Source organism: Nicotiana tabacum, chromosome 19, assembly GCF_000715075.1.
Source record: "Nicotiana tabacum cultivar K326 chromosome 19, ASM71507v2, whole genome shotgun sequence".
Lineage (NCBI taxonomy): Eukaryota > Viridiplantae > Streptophyta > Magnoliopsida > Solanales > Solanaceae > Nicotiana > Nicotiana tabacum.
Window position 1 is genome coordinate 13,363,648 of NC_134098.1, and position 20,757 is coordinate 13,384,404.

At 36.4% G+C, this 20,757-nt stretch overlaps 1 protein-coding gene across 1 annotated transcript; it reads right to left on the reverse strand.

Moving 5' to 3' along the window:
- Positions 1–854: 854 nt before the first annotated feature.
- LOC107813189 (zinc finger CCCH domain-containing protein 14-like) lies at positions 855–19,562 on the reverse strand. The gene is made up of 3 exons (XM_075239676.1): positions 19,306–19,562; positions 17,901–17,961; positions 855–1,818 (listed from the first exon to the last, which is right to left on the reverse strand). The coding sequence occupies exons 1-3, from the start codon at positions 19,385–19,387 to the stop codon at positions 1,071–1,073; spliced, it is 891 nt and encodes a 296-aa protein (XP_075095777.1). The 5' UTR covers positions 19,388–19,562; the 3' UTR covers positions 855–1,070.
- Between the last annotated feature and the right edge of the window lie 1,195 nt (positions 19,563–20,757).

Here is a 20,757-nt window from a genome sequence, read left to right on the forward strand (position 1 = left end):
ATTTGGTCAAACTTTTGAAATCGTTTTATTTTAAGAAAACTTTTTTGTAAAAAGACATTTTTAGAGAAGTGTTTTAGATAGGTACGTAATAATTAGTGTTTGACTGAATCATTTGAGATGTGTTTCTTTATCAGTTTTAGAAACAGTTCTAGTTGACCAATTATCCAAAAAAGTACATTTTAGAGTCAATTACAGAAACATGATACGTAAACTCAGTTTCATATAAGCATTATTTAAATAAATAAATGCTTTTAAATACCTATTATGAAAGACTTTTATTATGTTTTCCAATTTTCTTTCAATAAAGAGTACTATTAAAAGTAAGAGTGCACCATTAGCCACTTTTAAGCATGTGTAAAATATATTTACAATTTTCAATGTATTCACAGATGAAGCAAGTCACCCAAACTTCAAGATTAAATATCTTGAATTTTTGAATTGCTAGTTTGGAATTCACAACTTAGTATCTAAAATATCTGAGCTCTAATTAGAAATTCAAGATCAAGTCTCCTGAATTTCTGAACTGTTAATTTAAACACAAAACTTATACTCAACTCCCTTTCTCATCTCTTAAGATCCATGCTTTTCCCTCTTTATCACATACCTCGATCGCAGAATTAAATCAGCAGACACTAGAAAAGTCATCCCGGATCCCTAATGAGGCCAAATGTAGATAGCAAACAATTCAACTGTAAAACAAAGGATTAGAACTTGACCAAGAAAAAATTCTTGACCAAGTGGTTGACCCAATTTTCCAGCAGTCAGTCCCTCTGGGTTAACGTACGCAAAAGAAGCATACACAGCACACATTGTTCCCCACTCGCGAAGCTCAAGCAAAACATACTACAATTCCATATCAATAACAGTAACTAGGTTATGATTAAAAGAACAGCAAACAAGATAAAAGCAACGAAGTCATGAGAAAGCAGCACATTAAAGATCTAACTACAAGCCTCAAAAACCAAGAGACGCCGAATGGCAAAAACACCTATCTAGTATTTTCACAAACCCAGATAAAAACAGATAACAGCCAAAAAGAGAATACCCCCTAATAGTAAATACTGCAAAGCTCATGGACCTGATCTACGCAATTCTTCTGCTCCATGTGCAAAGTGGCACCTTTCTCCAAAAGTGCACAACCCTTTAGCAAAGTTCTCACAAATTTTTGTTTTAAAGTTGCTTGTTGCAGTGGAGCTGGGATTCTTCATCATGGGTGCCGCAGATTTTGCTGTAACGCTCTGAATAAGCTCACGAACCATTTGACTGGCTTGTCCAATCTGATCAATTGTACCTTCAAGTTCTATATTCCTCAAGTTAGGATCCGACTCATGATCCCTAATGGAAAATTTGACTCCAGTCACACGGCTTATTTGCTTTGAGTTGACACCACCCTTTCCAATAATAGGTCCGGCAAGAGAGGCATCTACACTGATCTTAGCAGTCGCAGAAGACCCAAAGCTGGCAGCTGCTCCAAAGCCTGCAGGAGTAGTCTCTGGTCGACTACCATACCTTCCATGAGTCTGGAACATACCACGGGACTCCTCATGCAATGGAGCCATTGGCTTGCCGAGCTCCCACTCACCATGGGCAAAATTACATTTGTCACCAAATTTGCAACCTTCAGCAGTGTTGAATTTGTTGCAGAGACGAGTCTTAACAGCTGGAGGAGATGATCCATCAGGGAAAGACGGTGCTATTGAATTTCTAGAAGCTGCTGGAAGAGCTGGGTTGCTGCCAAGCATTTGAGTTACAGCTTTAAGGCCTCCAGGTACATAATGCAAGAAGTGGCATCCTTCCCCAAATGGGCATCCCGAAGTACTGCAGAAGATCAAATTAATACATTAATTCAATTATACAACAACAACCCAGTAAAATCCCACTAATGGGGTCTGGGGAGGGTAGTGTGTACGCAAACCTTACCCCTACCCCGAAGGAGTAGAGAAGCTGTTTCCGAAAGACCCTCGGCTCAAAAAACAAAAAAAGGACAAAAGGGCAAAAAGGGAGACAATAAAGTTGGAAAAAACAAAGTTGCCATCATGAACCATTAGAGTCAAGCTTATCAGCAAGAAGATCAATAACAGCGAGAGCCAAGTCATACAGCATCTCCCAGTTTATTCACATATCTTAAATAGGGCTCGATTTATTAATTTCTTGATTAAGGCGTTTGTCAAGCAAAAACACTCTACAAAACCTCTTTGCTATCATAAAGGAACATGATATCCAACAACTAAAATCTCTAAAATTCAAACTCCGATACATTAAGAAACACAAAGAACAACACATTGCCGGACTCGTCTACGATGTTAACGGCACATTATTACTCATATTACGAGTCCCTAGAACTCTTTTGCATGTCAATTTTTGAAATTGTCCAATGCTTGCTTATCAACAGGAAAGAATGTTGATAGGAATCAAAAACAGGGTAATTTCACATGAACCAAAAAGTGATCAAGCAGGTCTTTTTACTAGGCAAGCAAAGTAACATACACACATATTTCTTGAAATCCACACATTGCATATTCACTTATGCACAAGATTTTGACAAGAATTACAAAATACTAAAATTAACTGAGCACAAATCTTCTAGCAATTTGCCCAGCAATATCTCCAAAAAGATGATATCTCAAAATATCACTAATCACTTTCTCATGACATCATTTAAGGACCGGTCAAACTTTAGCCTATTAAAACTATTTTACAGCTTGGGGCATCAGGGAGGCAGTGGAAGGTCGGAACAGTTGGAAAGTTGACATAGCCATCAAGAAAATCTCGAAGATGATCCCAACAAGCATTTTTTGGTGGCTTTGGCAAGAAAGAAATCGCATATGGTTTGATGGCATTTCAGCTCCAAATGCCCTGGGCACCTATTTAGTTGGAGCTCTCTATCCCCTGTAAATAATGTAGTTCCCCTCCTAGACTTCATTGGCTCGCATACTCTAGCTTAGCCCAGTTATGTGGTTAGCTCCCCGAGCAGATAAAGTTTTTGATCGTAATGGAGCTAACTAATCTTTTTTGTAGCTTTGCATCTTCATGATGGCTGCAATGAAGAATCTTATTTCATCACTCTTATTTTACAGCTTATAGGATGAAGAAGGGACAATTCTCATTTCTAAATGCTCGAAAAACTAGGCTAAACCTAATATAAATTACCATAACTGATGGTAAGCTAGAAACCCGTGTTTTAGTCATAGTTTGCACTCTAATTACTGCATTTTACTTGTGGTTGAGCTTAAATAATGGTGATTTGCGCTTATTATGTGTTTTATGCCTTGAAGGAAATAATTCCGAGCTATTAAGATAATTTGAAGCAATATTGAACAAGTTGGAGCTTTGAAGTCCGAGTAAAAGCCCAAGAAATTAAGCTATGATCACGTTCGGGGGTCGAGGACCAAGTCTGAATGTCAAAAAATGAGAAAAAAGATAACTCTAAGAAAAATGCACTACATGCAGAGTGTAAAAATCAGCCCTCTAAAGTTCTCCACTTGCGCGCGCATTGGGCATCGCGCCCTGCGTCGCGCATGTGTATTTTTGTCCGAGTACTTTCTCGTTTCAGCTTGGAAAGGGTAGTTCCGTTCGGACCCATTCCTACATGGTATGAATACATCAAAAATACAATTTTGAGAGGACTTTTGACCTACGGGAGATTGAAAGAGTATTGGAGACTCAAAGCGCAAGGATTCATCATTCTTTCCTCAACTCAACACCCGAGTTTGGATTGAATTCATGTTTTCTTATTCTTCAACTTTATTTGTGATGAATTTCTCCATGATTATGGAGTAGTTTACCTTAGGATTTGATGGATATGGTGTTTTGATTGATATTTGTGGATTTTAACTCTAGTTCTTTGCATGAATTCGTTTATGGAGCTTTGAATTGATTGCAACTTTGTTCACCAGTTTATTTAATCGAAAGAGGAATATTTTGGTGATAATCTTTGCATTATTTTGTTTGGTTTAATTGAGTGATTCTTTTAAGTAATCCAAAGAGCTTGTTGAATTGTTGATTAAATCAAGTTAGGAGAATATTCGAGAGACGTTTTCCTAAAGACTAATCCATTAACGCGTGCTTGCATATTTTCAGAGTGCTTTATATTAGTTCACCTCATAGAGTTAAGATTTAATCAAGAGAGGGGTCTTGGCTACACGTTTGAATTAATCATTAAGTGAATTTGTAAGAACATTAGAGTGAATTAAAGTAGAGTTAGATCCCGAACAGCCATCTTGCACCTATCCTGTCACGGCCCTTATTTCTCCCATTGATTACTTCGGTGTTGCTCAACTCTTGTCTTTATGCAATAAAATGCTAATTGCTTCAGTTTTCGTAGTTAATTTTAGTTATTAATCATCCCAAGTCCCAACCACAGTGTTAATCATCCTGAATAGCGTTAAGCTAGAAATTACTTGAACACTAGTTAAATACAATCCTTCCCTGTGGAGACGATAATTAAACATTACTATATTTGGCTAGCGAGCATCAATTTCGTGTTGTGTTTTGCGCTCGTCAATAACCCAAACAAAAAAAGTGGGGACAAAGAGTTTTTGTTTCCTTTGGAAACTTCTCTCAAATGGATAAGGACTTTTTCTTTTCATAAACGTTAAAACAGACTTAAAAAAAAAAATTGATAAGGTAAAGAATTATATTAATGTCTAGTCCTCGACGAAACCCCGTATACAAAAAGTATACCAAAAAGTAGAGAAACCTACACCAAATCTCGGTCTTCAGCATCAAATCGTGCCTGCAGTTCGAGTGCTCAACGGTTTCAACATGGCAAGTGAAACCACCAAAGGGGAAATCATATTGCTAGTGAACGTGGCTACGTTGTCCTATATAGTGTTATCAAAGGCGAAAAGCGCAAAAAAGCTCTAATGCCTGTTGGGGCTTTAAGCGCAAAGCGCAAATAAAGCGTGGGCTTTAATGGAAAATGGCAAAATGGAGAAAAAGTAAAAATATGTATATGTAGTGCAAGACAAATAATTATAAACATAAATAACAAATATATGGACCAAAAAAAACGATAAAGTGAAATATCAATTGCCTTTTCATGATTACACTCATTGGCAAGAAAACGTATGCCCAATTTCCATTGTTAGGTCCTGTTGGAGATAAATAAAATTGTATTTGTGCTTTTCTACTTGAAGGTACTGTTGAAATTGGCAAAAGTACCACATCGGTGGATGACAATTTTGAATGAGAATTTCACCCTATAAAAGGAGGCCTAATGTTTAGGATTTAAACACACCTCTCATTTGCCTTTTATCTTCTTAAGGCATTTGTATCTTCTCTCTTTAGTATTATTTCACTTGTAATTTTGGAGTGGAATAAAATATTGATTGTGTCCGAGGAAGTAGGCAAAATTGGCCGAACCTCGTAAATTCTGGTGTTCTTTTATTGTTGTCTTATTGTCTTGTTTATTATTTAGTGGTTGTCATAATTTTTGGTATAGTAGTTGTGACTCATTCACACTATATACATTTGGCTTCCGCAACAATTGGTATCAGAGCCAAGGTACTGTCTAAGTATGCTCTGTGGTTGCAGCATAGTCTGATCTTCCACATCAGAAAAGATCTATCTTGGTAACTGAGTCAAGGTTCTATCTGAGTATGCTCTGTGGTTGCAGCTTAGTCTGATCTTCCACACCAGAAAGGAAATAATCTTGATTTGTGTCGTCAGCTACTAAATAATATTTGTGTCAAAATGGGAGACAGTAAACAAGAAGAATCTACATCAAGTGTCAATAATACGTCATCGTTGGCATCTTCGCTTATGACAAGAATTGTGTCAAATGCGAAATTTGCGGTAGAAATTTTTGACGGGTCAGGACATTTTGGGATGTGGCAAGGCGAGGTTCTAGATGTTCTTTTTCAACAAGGGCTAGATCTTGCCATTGAAGAAAAGAAGCCAGATGTTATTGGAGAAGAAGATTGGAAAATTATCAATCGTGTTGCTTGCGGTACCATTCGATCCTACCTTGCTAGAGAGCAGAAATATCCATACACAAAGGAAATTTCTGCAAGTAAATTATGGAAAGCACTGGAGGATAAATTTTTGAAGAAAAACAGTCAAAATAAATTGTACATGAAGAAGAGACTGTTTCGCTTCACCTATGTTCCTGGTACCACAATGAATGAACATATCACCAGTTTCAATAAGTTGGTCACAGATTTGCAAAATATGGATGCAACTTTTGATGATGGTGACTTGGCCTTGATGTTATTGGGGTCACTTCCTAATGAGTACGAGCACCTTGAAACTACTCTACTCCATGGAAATGACGAAATTTCTCTCAGAGAAGTTTGTTCGGCTTTGTACAGCTATGAACAAAGAAAGGGAGAAAAACAGAAGGGCGGAGAAGAAGAAGCACTAATTGTGAGGGGTCGTCCTCAAAATCAAACGAGGACTAAGAAGGGAAGATCCAAGTCGAGATCTAGACCCAGCAAAGATGAATGTGCCTTTTGTCGAGAAAAGGGGCACTGGAAGAAAGACTGTCCGAAGTTGAAGAATAAGGCCAGACATAACAATGGAAAGGCCATTATGGATTCAAATGTAGCTAATTGTGATGATTCAGACTTCTCATTAGTTACAACAGAGTTATCAACATCATCAGACATATGGTTGATGGACTCGGCTTGTAGCTACCATATGTGTCCCAACAAGGACTGGTTCGTGAATTTTCAAGAAGGAGAATATGGAGTCATCCACACAGCGGATAACAGCCCTCTTACCTCATATGGCATTGGTTCAATAAGATTAAGGAGCCATGATGGAATGATCAGAACATTAACAGATGTTCGATATGTACCGGGTTTGAAGAAGAATCTCATCTCTGTGGGAGCCCTAGAATCAAAAGGGTTCAAAATCATTGCAGAAAATGGAGTGATGAGAATATGCTCTGGTGCACTAGTGGTAATGAAGGCCAATCGGAAGAACAATAACATGTACTGCTATCGTGGTAGCACAGTTATTGGGACAGCAACAGTGACATCCAGTGATGACAAAGAGGCAGAAGCAACCAGGCTATGGCACATGCGCTTGGGACATGCTGGAGGAAAATCCTTGAAAGCTTTATCTAATCAAGGATTGTTAAAAGGCGTAAAGACTTGCAACTTGGAGTTTTGCGAGCATTGTGTCAAAGGGAAACAGACAAGGGTTAAATTTGGTATAGCGATCCATAATACTAAAGGCATTTTGGATTATGTACACTCTGATGTTTGGGGTGCTTCCAAAACACCTTCATTGGGTGGGAAGCACTATTTTGTAACCTTTGTTGATGATTTTTCCCGAAGAGTGTGGGTGTATACAATGAAGAGGAAAGATGAAGTGTTGGGAATTTTTCTCAAATGGAAAACGATGGTGGAGAATCAAACAGGCAGGAGGATCAAGTGTATTCGCACAGACAATGGAGGTGAATACAAAAATGATCATTTCAATAAGGTCTGTGAAAATGATGGCATCGTCCGACACTTCACTGTCAGAAATACACCACAACAGAATGGAGTGGCAGAACGTATGAACCGGACTTTACTGGAGAAGGTACGGTGTATGTTGTCCAATGCTGGCTTGGGCAAAGAATTTTGGGCCGAGGCAATTACATATGCATGCCACCTCATTAATCGTCACCATTTGAAAAATGGTATGGAAAACCTGCTGTAGATTATGACTCTTTGCACGTGTTTGGCTCAATTGCATACTATCATGTGAAAGAGTCAAAATTGGATCCGAGAGCAAAGAAGGCTATATTTATGGGGATTACTTCTGGAGTCAAAGGATACCGCTTATGGTGTCCAGAGACAAGGAATATTATATTCAGCAGAGATGTTACCTTTGATGAATCTACCATAACAGATAAGGTGACAGTTGAAGATGTCAAACAAACTGGTGGTGCATCAAAGCAGGTGGAGTTTGAGGGAAAATTTATTTTTCCTACACAAGAAGCAGAGGAGGAAACTCATGAAGATTACCCTCTGGAAGAAGAGCCAGTAGAAAGGGAGATTCCAACTCAAGAACCTCGACAACAACTTGAATCAATAGCAACCAGCAGGCCAAAAAGGACAATAACGAAACCTGTTCGTCTTATAGAGACGGTTGCTTGTGCAACCTCAATTGTAGCTGATGGTGTTCCTACCACTTATAAAGACGCAATCCAAAGTTCAGAAGAAGATAAGTGGAGGATTGCCATGAATGAAGAAATGCAGTCCCTTCATCAGAATCATACATGGAAATTGGCCAATCTCCCGAAGGGAAAGAAAGCAATTGGGTGCAAATGGGTATTTGCAAAGAAAGAAGGATTTCCTAACCAAGAAGATGTTCGCTACAAAGCAAGATTGGTGGCCAAAGGATATGCTCAAAAGGAGGGGATTGATTACAATGAAGTATTTTCTCCAGTTGTAAAACATTCCTCCATTAGAATTATGTTGGCTTTGGTAGCACAGTTGGATTTGGAACTAGTTCAGATGGATGTAAAAACTGCGTTTTTACATGGAAACTTGGAGGAGGAAATCTACATGACTCAGCCAGAAGGATTCAAAGTTGCTGGAAAAGAAAATATAGTATGCAAACTTGAAAAATCGTTGTACGGATTGAAACAATCTTCTAGACAATGGTACAAGCGATTTGACAAGTTTATGTTGCGGCAAGGGTACAAGAGAAGCAAATACGATCATTGTGTGTATTTGCGCAAACTTAATGATGGTTCCTTTGTATATCTTCTCCTATATGTTGATGATATGTTGATAACTTCCAAGAATTCGGAAGAAATTGATAAGTTGAAGATTCAACTGAAGGAGGAGTTCGAGATGAAGGATCTGGGTGAGGCAAAGAAAATTCTTGGCATGGAGATAATAAGAGATAGACGTACAAAGAAACTCTGTTTATCTCAAAAAGAATATTTGAAGAGAGTACTAAAGCGTTTTGGCATAGACAAGAAGACTAAGCCAATTAGTACGCCACTTGCTCCCCATTTTAAGCTAAGTACTACTATGTCGCCAAAGGATGAAACTGAACAGGAGTATATGTCAAGGGTACCATACGCAAATGTTGTTGGTAGCTTGATGTATGCAATGGTTTGTACGAGACCTGACATTTCACAAGCCGTTGGAGTTATTAGCAGATATATGCATAATCCAGGAAAGGAGCATTGGCAAGCTGTGAAATGGATTCTACGATATATTCATAGTACTGTAGATGTTGGGTTAGTTTTTGAGCAGGAAGGCAATCGGTCTGTAGTTGGATATTGTGACTCAGATTTTGCGGGTGATCTGGACAAACGAAGGTCAACTACTGGTTATGTGTTTACTTTTGCAAAGGCACCAGTTAGTTGGAAGTCTACTTTGCAGTCAACAGTTGCTTTGTCTACAACAGAGGCAGAGTACATGGCTATTACGGAGGCTGTGAAGGAGGCAATTTGGCTTCAGGGGTTGCTAAAGGAGCTTGGTATTGAACAAAAAAATATTATAATTTTTTGTGATAGTCAAAGTGCTATTCAATTAGCGAAGAGCCAAGTTTATCATGCAAGGACGAAGCACATTGATGTTCGGTATCATTTCGTACGAGAAATCATAGAAGAAGGTGGAGTCACGGTGAAGAAAATTCATACTACGGAGAACCCTGCTGATATGCTGACAAAAGTGGTGACTGCGGTCAAGTTTCAACATTGTTTGGATTTGATCAACATTGTTGAACACTAAAGATTGAAGATGAAGACACAACCAAAATTTGTTATTGAGAGAAAATTGAAGATGTGGAATTTTGCCAAGGTGGAGATTTGTTGAAATTGGCAAAAGTACCACATCGGTGGATGACAATTTTGAATGAGAATTTCACCCTATAAAAGGAGGCCTAATGTTTAGGATTTAAACACACCTCTCATTTGCCTTTTATCTTCTTAAGGCATTTGTATCTTCTCTCTTTAGTATTATTTCACTTGTAATTTTGGAGTGGAATAAAATATTGATTGTGTCCGAGGAAGTAGGCAAAATTGGCCGAACCTCGTAAATTCTGGTGTTCTTTTATTGTTGTCTTGTTGTCTTGTTTATTATTTAGTGGTTGTCATAATTTTTGGTATAGTAGTTGTGACTCATTCACACTATATACATTTGGCTTCCGCAACAGACACTGGTCTCATTTCTCTCCCTCTACACAACAAAGATAAGAGCTAGTTGGGCTATATCTCATGCCTTGGGTCTTATCTTTCTCCTTTTGAAATTCCAGCTATGCAATGCCCCCTTTACTGAACTCACCATAACCACTGTATTCAAAACCAATTCAGAACCTCCCACCACAGACTTTTCAGTTAAAAGACCATCAACATACAATGGCAGCTAAAATTAGAAACTAATCATCTTCATATATCGATCAACATCCACTGGCAGCCAAAAAATCAGAACGTAAATCATCTTGGTATAAATTAAATGACTCATGTCCCCTGTGCATAAGAAAAGAAAACACTTCGCAACAAGAAGCATTGAGGTTTTCTCTTTGACATCTCATCCCCTTGAAGATCCTCTGTCCATATCACCTCAAAGGAAATAGAGACTTAAGAGCCAAAATCCAAATTTTGTTCCTTGAGACAAATCTCTATCCAATGTATCCATGAACCAAAAGTAACAGTGATTCATTGACACCAGTACAGCAAAATGTCAATCATCACGTATATGGTCTTTTTCCACTAATATCACAAAAATGCTGCATCTTCACATAGTATCTATGAATGCATTCTCATTCCAAGTCTCCGGTAAATGTATTACTGCGTGAAATAACTATCGGATTTTATAAACTATTATGATAGTCTGTAAGTGTAGCAAGAGAAATGTAATCTCCGGTGCGCTGAGCCATCATGACCACAATTTCAGAATGGAATAAAATAGCAAAGCAGATGTATACTACTTTTGCAACCATAAGCTGGTTTACAAATTTCCAGGAAAATCTTACCCTCAATGTTGCACTTTTCTCCACAAATCCACATCTCAGTATCAGAGATTAACACAGATCATACTGATTATTCGTCCAACTAAATAAAAAATTTCAACTTGGGAAAGACGATGTATAAACCTCTGATACAATAAAATTAGTGTTTAAGATCTATGAATTCCTCACCCATAATTCATAACAATCTAATTCTCTCAGCCATATCACCAAACACTTCCTTTTATAATGAAAACATCCAAACCACTTCTTGTTATAGTTCCAACATTCATAAAGTATTCAGAAACGACAGAAGAATGTCAATTTTGTGTTACAAGCACAGCTGTCCAATTCCACTCAGACTTTAGGTTTAAATAACTGAATGACAAGGAAATTGAGATCAATGGTACAAACTCCAGTAGGAGGGGAAATTCCTCAAAATAAGAACAACATTTGCAATTCTAATCAATGGACAAGGTTTCCCACTATGGTATCATGGTATGTTATAAGCACCAAGGTGGGGGGAATTGAATCTTTTTTTAATAAGTTGAATGAGGAATTGAATATCCAAAACATCATTTCATTCCCATTCTCAAAGTTACTAAGCAATTTAAAAACCAAACTTTTGAGTGCAATCATATCATATGTATCATAACAATCAGATGTTTGGTTTCAGATTGTCCAAGATTTACTCTTCGGACTTGTCAGATTCTTTTTATTCTTTTTGTAAGTCACTTGTCAGATTCTCAGTAGCAAGTTCCAAAATTGCACCACAAAAGATTACCTATTTTTCTTCTCTATGCACACAACCGGTTCAACAAAGCAAGGTACAAAGCTTATTGCTATGAAGCAACCAAACATTTTATACACAATCAGCCGAGTAGAAGAAACTGGTGAGGTTTCCATCATTTGAATAAACCAAATCAATTCTACGTCGTATGAAGGGGGATCACTTAAAAAAGATTAAGACGTTTGAATCTGAATACACGTCTGAATATCAAAATGTGTATTAAGATTAAGACATCTGAATCTTAATACACATCTGAATGTTAAGATGTGTATTAAGATCTGAATACTAAATGATTAAGACTGTTTGATTTTTAACATCTGAATGTATAAAATATACGTTTATTTGAAAATTAATAAACATAAAATTCAAATAAAATTCAAATAGATCTGAATACTAAATGATTAAGACTGTTTGATTTTTAACATCTGAATGTATAAAATATACGTTTATTTGAAAATTAATAAACATAAAATTCAATTAAGATTAAGACATCTGAATCTTAATACACATCTGAATGTTAAGATGTGTATTAAGATCTGAATACTAAATGATTAAGACTGTTTGATTTTTAACATCTGAATGTATAAAATATACGTTTATTTGAAAATTAATAAACATAAAATTCAAATAAAATACTAATTAATCTAATATTCCATCACTAAAATATATAGCTTTTTAAAATATGATAGTTGTTGGTGGTGATGGCTAACGGTAATGCTTGTGAATGCCGACTAAAAGCAGTGGTTGGTGGTAGATTTGGTTGATGGTGGTAGTTTAGGGTAGTAGCTAGTGGTGATTGGTAGTGGTAGCTATTATGATTGAGGATGGTGGTGGTGGGTGGTAATAGTTAATAATGGCGGGTGGTGGTGGTAGTAGTTTATAATTATGGGCAGTGCCAGCTATGGTTGTTGTTGATGGTGATGGGATAGTTAGTTGTGGTAGTTGAGGTGGATGAGTGTTAGTTGTCATTGAGAATGATGATGGTGGGAGTGGTGGGGATGGTGGGTGGGGTAGTCGACAATGGCGGCGGCTATGATTGAGGATGATAGTGGTGGTGGTTGAGTATGGTGGTGGTGGGTGGTGGGTGGCATGGTGGTAGTTGATAATGGTAGGCGGTGGCGGCAATTAATAATGAATATGGATGATAGCATCTTAATGAAATTAAGTCTCTGTTATAGATCTTAATGATACAGACCTATTCAGACCCATTAAGTGATTATGAAGTAAAAAACAAACACACTTAACGATTAAGATCTGAATAATTAAGATTCAAACTTTAAAAACAAACGCACTTAATGTCTGAGATCCGAATGATTAAGATTCAGACCTCCATTAAGAAGGCAGGGATTCTCATTTCAATAAAATGAAAATTGTAAGCAAGCTTCTCTTCAGAGCACACTAGATATTTCTTAATCACTGCCTTTCGGTTGAATGGTCCTATGTCACCAACCCCCCAGCCCCGCAAAAAAAAAGTATCCGAAGTTAACTGAAAATTTTATGTTAGCTTACAATACACCAGGCTGCTTCTTTCTATTCGACTTTTGGTCTAAATAACTGAGTTGAAAGAAAATTAAGGTGGAAAAGTCTGTACAAACTTTAGTTGCAAGGGAAATTCTTCAAACAACAAATATACCTGAATTGCAAGACTCAGAAAGAAAAGGTTTTCCAGATATCAATCATGGCATTGTAATGCACCAAAAAGGGGATAAAAGAGGACTTGAAGATCTAAAATGGCATTTCACTACATTTCCCAGCATTGCCACATAAGTGAATAAAATTTAAAGACCAATTACGGTGTGATCACATGTAGCATCTACAGAGAGAAATGTCATAACAATCACACATCCATTTTCAGAATACTACAATTGACTCTCCGCAATTGTCAGTGTATCTCCAAGATCATCAATTTTCAGTTAAAACAGAATCAAAGAAAGCATGCTTAATAGCAAGATTCGAAACTGCACCTACCGATTTTTCTATTCCTAACAGTTCAACAAATACAAAGATACAAAGCGTATTGCCCTAAAGCAACCAAACATCTTATACACAATCAGCCAACTAGAAAAAAATTATGTCCTTTCTATCTTTTGATGGAAGATACCAACCATGCACTTTACCTATACGGACAACTTCAAGTTTGAATTTCCTACCCCTTCACAATTTACTGAATGAGAATAACAATCATCTAACCAGAAGAATTTGGTAATATTCTCCTTTCAAAAAAAATGCATCTGGGATCTTTCTTATCAAATGACTGAAGGGAATTTCTCTGCACATAGCACAATTCACCAAAACAGCCACAGAAGAAATATATTGAAATGTGGTACCTGGTTCATGTCAAACATGTACTCTTCAATAGGCCCAAAACAAGGCACCAGTAAATTCTTCTCACTGTTTGGTGCCTGTAGACAGAAAAAGCCAGAGCTTATTACTTCTGTCTCAATGTAGTCACTGATAAAGTAGGGACACTTCTGAAGCTCTTTTAGACCACCCTCTAATCATACAAGTACATGCAACTATTACATCCACTTTCATCTATGCTTTAACCAGCTCCATAGCAAAAGCAGAATCTCAAACTATCAATCAATGTTCTGTTTCAAGATACCAGCTAGTGTCCTACTTAATCTTTCCACCCTAAACATCTTGTCAGATTTCTTGCGCCTACAAACAAAGGCTTTAAGCTCATAACACTGCAGCAAACTTGCAATCATGGCGTATATGCAATATAACCAATTATGTATAACTTCATAAAACTCCACCTAGTTATGTCTGTGTGTTATATTCTTCAATCTTCAGAGCCATCATGTGTAACAACCAGTCTTTCCTGATTTAAACATAAATTGGAGCCCAGACCTTTGCATTATGACTTACTAGTACAATGACAACCGGAAGTTTAGGGCTCTTTTCTATCTCTTAAATCTAAACGAAGGCAATCATAACCCCTTTTTCCTACAGAGAAACAGCCACACAGGTAAAAGACCCTAGAATCAAATCAGACTAATATTTGAGCTTTTGGAAGAATCTACGTAGAATGGTTGGTTGACTCTACAGCAAAACAGGCTATGACAGCTAAGCAAAATGAAAACTGTTTTTCACCAGCGACAACTTCAACTAAAACTGCTTTTCTGACCAATGGTGTTACATCCAAACATGCAGAGAGAGATTTCATAAGTACTATTTATAAAGCACCAACAATTTTTTTTGATAAAGAAGAGAGAACAAAAAAGAATTATCAGCAATCTATAACCTTTTTGATATGTAAGGTGAATTATCAGCAAGATTATATCAATGACGCTCTTCTAATGATATAGTGCATGCTACCATTAACAAAAAGGGCATCTATAATCCAACATGAATATAGCCTCCAACCAAAAATGGACATTTGACCAATAAAATCTTTGATAACTATTTTAACCTCATAATCCCATTACATGGCTTAACCTTATAGATATGTCTAACGACTGACCTCACAATCTCTTGCACAATTAACTTTAATGCCCCATAATATAAACAGAGAAGCATCCTATCCTAATCTTAAACTTTTCTCCAGTCCACATGATTTCTTCTAGTAACTTGACTCATCAAGGAGCACTGAACATATGCTGCGCCAAACCCTGTAGTTCGCTATCGTATATGACGTAATTCTTGAATTAGGCATTATTATGTATACCAGCAAGATTATATCAATGGCACTTTTCTGAAACATTACAAATGTTGGAAAACTTCAGTTCATGCAACCATTTAAAAAAGGCCATCTGTGATCCAACATGACCATAGCCTCCAACCAAAAATACACCTTTGACCAATAAAATTTATCATAACTAATTTAATCTCATTACATGGCTTAACCATATAAATACATCTGAAATCACATTCATCCTGCACAATTAATTTAATGCCTCTTAACATAAACCATAGCGCTCAAAAAACACAGAGCATCCTTTAAGCCTTTTTTCAAACTTTTCTTCAGTCCACATGCTTTTTTCTAGTAACTTGAATCATCAAGGAGCACTGAACATATGCTCCAATCTTTGTACTTTGGCTATCTTTTATCTTTTATTTTTTTTTATGACCGAGAAATCCGTGATTCGTCTTAGGCAAACCCTTTAGGGCCAACCGCAGCCTTCAAAACTTGGGGATAATGGGCCCACCCCTCTACTCTTCTCCACTTAAAAACCAGGCTTAGTTTGAATGACGCGGGGATCGAACATGTAACCTAATTCACAAATCCCTCAACCTTTGCCACTTGAACTAAGTTTGAATGACGCAGGGATCGAACATGTGACCTAATTCACAAATCCCTCAACCTTTGCCACTTGAACAGCCCTTGGGGCTTCGGTATCTTATATGACGTAATTCTCGAACTATGTGTTAATATGAATGTAGTGATCTCATCATTTTGAGTTCCTCTTCATCTCAAAAATAACTAATCAATTAAAAAATAATTTCCTTGTGTGAATTTACACACAAGGCCAAAACTGAATGGTGCCTAATACTACCAGCAGAGATATATCACGCCTCATCTTGTAGACAGAAATAGGTACATCAAAAGAATCAAGTTAACCAATGAATTTATTTATTTCCAGCCAACAGTAGGGATCACATTACTTTGGATGGTATATCTTGGTGCCAAAGAAATCTTATACAAGTTACAGTGAAACCAAAGAAGATGTTTTTTTCCTTTTGAGGTTACTACATCCATTCATAAAACTCTTTGAAGAAATAGTTCTCTTAACTAGTTAGCCAGAAACATTCCAAGAACCTGGATCCCTTAAGCAATTGAGACCTAGTAGGCCAAGAGAAGAAGGTTTAGAACGAACAAATTAGCATAATGGAGTGGGAAGGCAGCTAGCAGAAGTCACCTGAGACGCATGAATCCTCTTGAGAAGGTTCAAGATTTAATCAACTTGGACATGCTTGAGACGCTTTTAACCAAACATGAAACATACATCAAATATTCACATTCTATAGGATGAAGTAAACACTCTATCTCTTAGATTTGGTGATTCATGGAGACTTTAAACACAATCTTTTATATATATAAATGTGCTTAAACATGTTTGCTTCACAAGATAAGCGATTCTTGAGATGCAGTAAAAAGTGGCTCATAATTTAGTAATTTACTTGAACGATCACAAAACACAAGTTTTGTGTCCGACAGGTTATGTTCCCACCAAGTAAAATCACATGTAGTAAGGTTCATATTCGATTTCCCTATTTTACTTGTTCATGTATGTTATACATGTATAACAAGGGGACAAGTGTGTATAAATGGCACTGTGTTGTGCAAATTCAAAACTTTCCCGACACTGTACTTTCCCCTTCTTTTTATTTTTAGCCTTCATGCATTGATCCTTAAAAGTACAAATTGACTTTCTAAAATCACCTCATGCAACAACATTTCCTTGATTCATCAATGAGACTAACCAATGCAAAATCTTCCCACATAACAGCTAGATCAACACAACCACCCAAAAAGCCTATTTTATGCAGAAAGAGTAGGTTCATGTCACACATTAGAGAATAGGAGAAGCCAAAAGTACAACCTAGATTGCTTGAAAAGAGATTAGGTAAACTATAACTAAGAAGGCATCAAGACTTCTCAGATCAAGAAGCTTAGCTATTCTAAAAACTTTACCAATACAATACTCCCGGCCCACCCAAACCCTTGAAGTACCAACACATCAATTTGATTGCAAACTACAGAATTGTTCAATGCCAAGAAAAGTCACTTAGGAGGAGAGAACAGCATAATAATCGGCATATGAAAGACCAATTCATCCATCTGCCGCATCATCACAATATTATCACCGGATGTGACTCACCAAAGTTTCTCACAAAATTATATAGCTAAGTTTGCACTGCATTTACTTGCCAACATGATTGAGTGTAGCAGAATCGTTATACTGGCTTATTTAAAGGCAGTGGAAGTTTTACTCCCGCTGACGGCTGATCAGCTTTTTTGATTACAAACTCTGAGCAAGTTGTTAGTTCAATGTTATATCAAAATCATCGCATTTCCTTTCAACAGCTGTTTTCAACTTAACAACTATTATCCCTGTAACACGGCCTTGGATAACCAATCCATTAGTCCGAAAGGATCTGAATAATTGGAATTAACTACATAAATACGCTTGATTAGAATTTAAGAAGTTAGAAATATAATAAACTACACTTAAAGTGCTTATTTTAGATGAGTTAAGATTAGAACCTGAAAAACTTTGTGCACGGCTTCAATTTGCTTCCTATACCAGTTGGAATTGACTCCAGTTCTGTTGCATAACATTAATCAATTGTTTTCCAGTTAAATTTGTGGTATTAACCATCTATTTGAAAGACATTTGTTATCACTCAATTACATTATCACAACTTTTTCTGATCAATATAAAACCATGGAGTTGATAAACAATCATGAAAACCATTACAAATTAAACTGAATCCTTAAGTTGGTCCCGTAAACCTTTAAAGTATAACCAGATTTTATCTTTCTCCAGAAACAAGAATTTCACTTTTTTGGTAAGTTCTTATTTTAAGGACAAAACAACTTACACTTGAACTCTTCAAACTCTAATTCTTTTGGAGGTGAACATAGAATATATAGTTCACGGCAATTTACCAGGACAAACTTGGCTACAAGAAAATTCACAGTCAAATACAATGTACATGCCATCTAACAGACCCTGGGTTTTTTTTTTTGTTTTTTGTTTTTGTTTTTTTTTTTAGAATGTCTACCAGACCCTATTTTACAAATAACTTCCACAATTTAGAGGTACTCCAGCAAAAATTTCCGAAGAGATAGAAGCAAATACTAAAACCTATCTTCTTGGAGGTATAAAAAAGCAAAAAAGAAACGCAAGAAGGAACTGAGTTCTCCTCTCTTTCTCACAAGAAACAAAAACAATTCAGCTCGATCATGATAAACTATTTTACTACCCTGTGTTTCAGATTTAACTTAGCAAGCTTTACATGACAATTGTTCCCTCTACTGTAAACGATTTTTCTTTTTTTCTTTTTTTAATGATTGTGGTATTCAGGCCAGCTTGCATGCGTCTTGACTATTCCTTACCTCCCACCAGAAATCACCTAGTATTTTTTAGCTCCGTTGCAATTTGCACCTAGTTCATTGACTACTAAGCCACACCATGGGTGACTGTAAACAATTTTAACTATCATAGTTTACAAGACACTCTTTCATGGCTAAAAAGTTTTGAATTTAAAAAACTTTCAAAACTTAATTCATTTAACTATTCACACTTTACACTTTGATGTAACTGTCTTTGCGACCACTACTCGGAAATTTTTAATCACCATGACCGATAAAATACATGAGTGGAAAACAACCCTATTAATACACACCATTACACGTTTCAGAAAGGGAAAAAAAAAACACAACAACCGCAAATATAGATACCAGAAAAGGATAAAAATGTCAACAAAAATTGATATATATTAAATTCCAAAAAAAAAGGGAGAAGTAAAATTAGCAAAACCCTAGATTTGACAGCACGTATAGATAACAAATAACGAAGCCAACAATATGCAAGCAAACAAAGATTAGAAAAAAAGAGGATGAAATGCAAAAAGTATTTAGCAAGAAAAAGAAAGATAATAAGTACCTTGTTTAGATTTCTTAAAAGTACCATTGCCATTCATAGGGCCATGTGGCCTTCCTCTTTTTCTATCACCTCCAAACTCCATTAATGAAGCAGCAGAAGTTCTCGTAGTCGCAAAAGAAAAGGAGATCGAAACCCTAGATTTGCAGAGAAGAGAATAATAAGGGTTGTTTGTTTGTGTGTGTGTGTGTGTGTGTGTCAGAGAGAGAGAGAGAGAGAGAGAGAGAGAGAGAGATGCGGTTGATGCAACTTTCCAGAAAAGGGACGGGAAAAAAAAAAGAATAAAATCACGTGCACCTTAAAAGGTCCTAATATAACCTGACATTTGTGATTTGTCTGATATGTACTATAATAATTACATTTAAGTGTATATTTAGATTTTTTCGATTATTTATGACCTGTTTGGTCATAAATTTTATCAAATTTTTCCCAAATATTTTTTGACAAATACATATTTATTCATAAATTTTATCCACATTTTGACAAATTCTCAAAAATCCCAAGAGCTGTTTTTGGCCCAAATTTTACTATTATATTTTTTTTAAAATTACCTCAAACTTTTGTATTTTATAAAAGAACCTACCATTTATTATTTTACAACAATGCTGATTTATCTTATCGGTCATCTAATAGTGTATAATGTAGTTCATTATAACAATAATAATTTTGTACTAAATTTATTTATGTTCAGGACTATGGTTTGTGATAATGATAATGCATGCTATTGATGAAGATATTGTTGGATATTTGTGATAATTTTTAGAACTTGTATGTATAAATCCAAAAACAAAAGTGAAATATGTTTTGAAAACTTATGTCCAAACACATTTTCATCTTCAAACCAAACTTCACCCGAATCAGATTTTTCAAAACAAATTTGGGAATCTATGGCCAAACGCTAGCTTAGTGCCACGACCCAGAATTTCCACCTTCGGGGTCGTGATGGCACCTAACATTTCACTTGTTAGGCAAGCCAAAGTTAGAGGATCTTTAAGCCATTTTTTAATCAATTCAGTTAAGTAAACCCAATAAAACCAATTAAGCCGAAAAGAAACCAAAACTGAATACAAATGACATAAAACAAATAATATCTAAGTACAACTCGGATCTAGAGTCACAAGTTCCACAAACTTCTAGAATCTCTACAAAATAGGGTTTAAAATAAATACAAATGTCTCGAATGAAAAGAACAGTAGATAAAGGGAAATGGAAGGGGACTTCAAGGTCTGCGGACGCCGGTAGATCTACCTCGAGTCTCCAAATGCCAATCTGAGCTACTACGTCGCACGAACAGCTGGACCAGTACCAAAATTTGCACAAAAAGTACAGAATGTAGTATGAGTACAACCGACCCAATGTACTCCGTAAGAGTCGAGCCCAACCTCGGCGAAGTAGTGACGAGGCTATGACAGGGCACCCGCGTAATTAAACCTGTATAGACAGAAATATACGTAC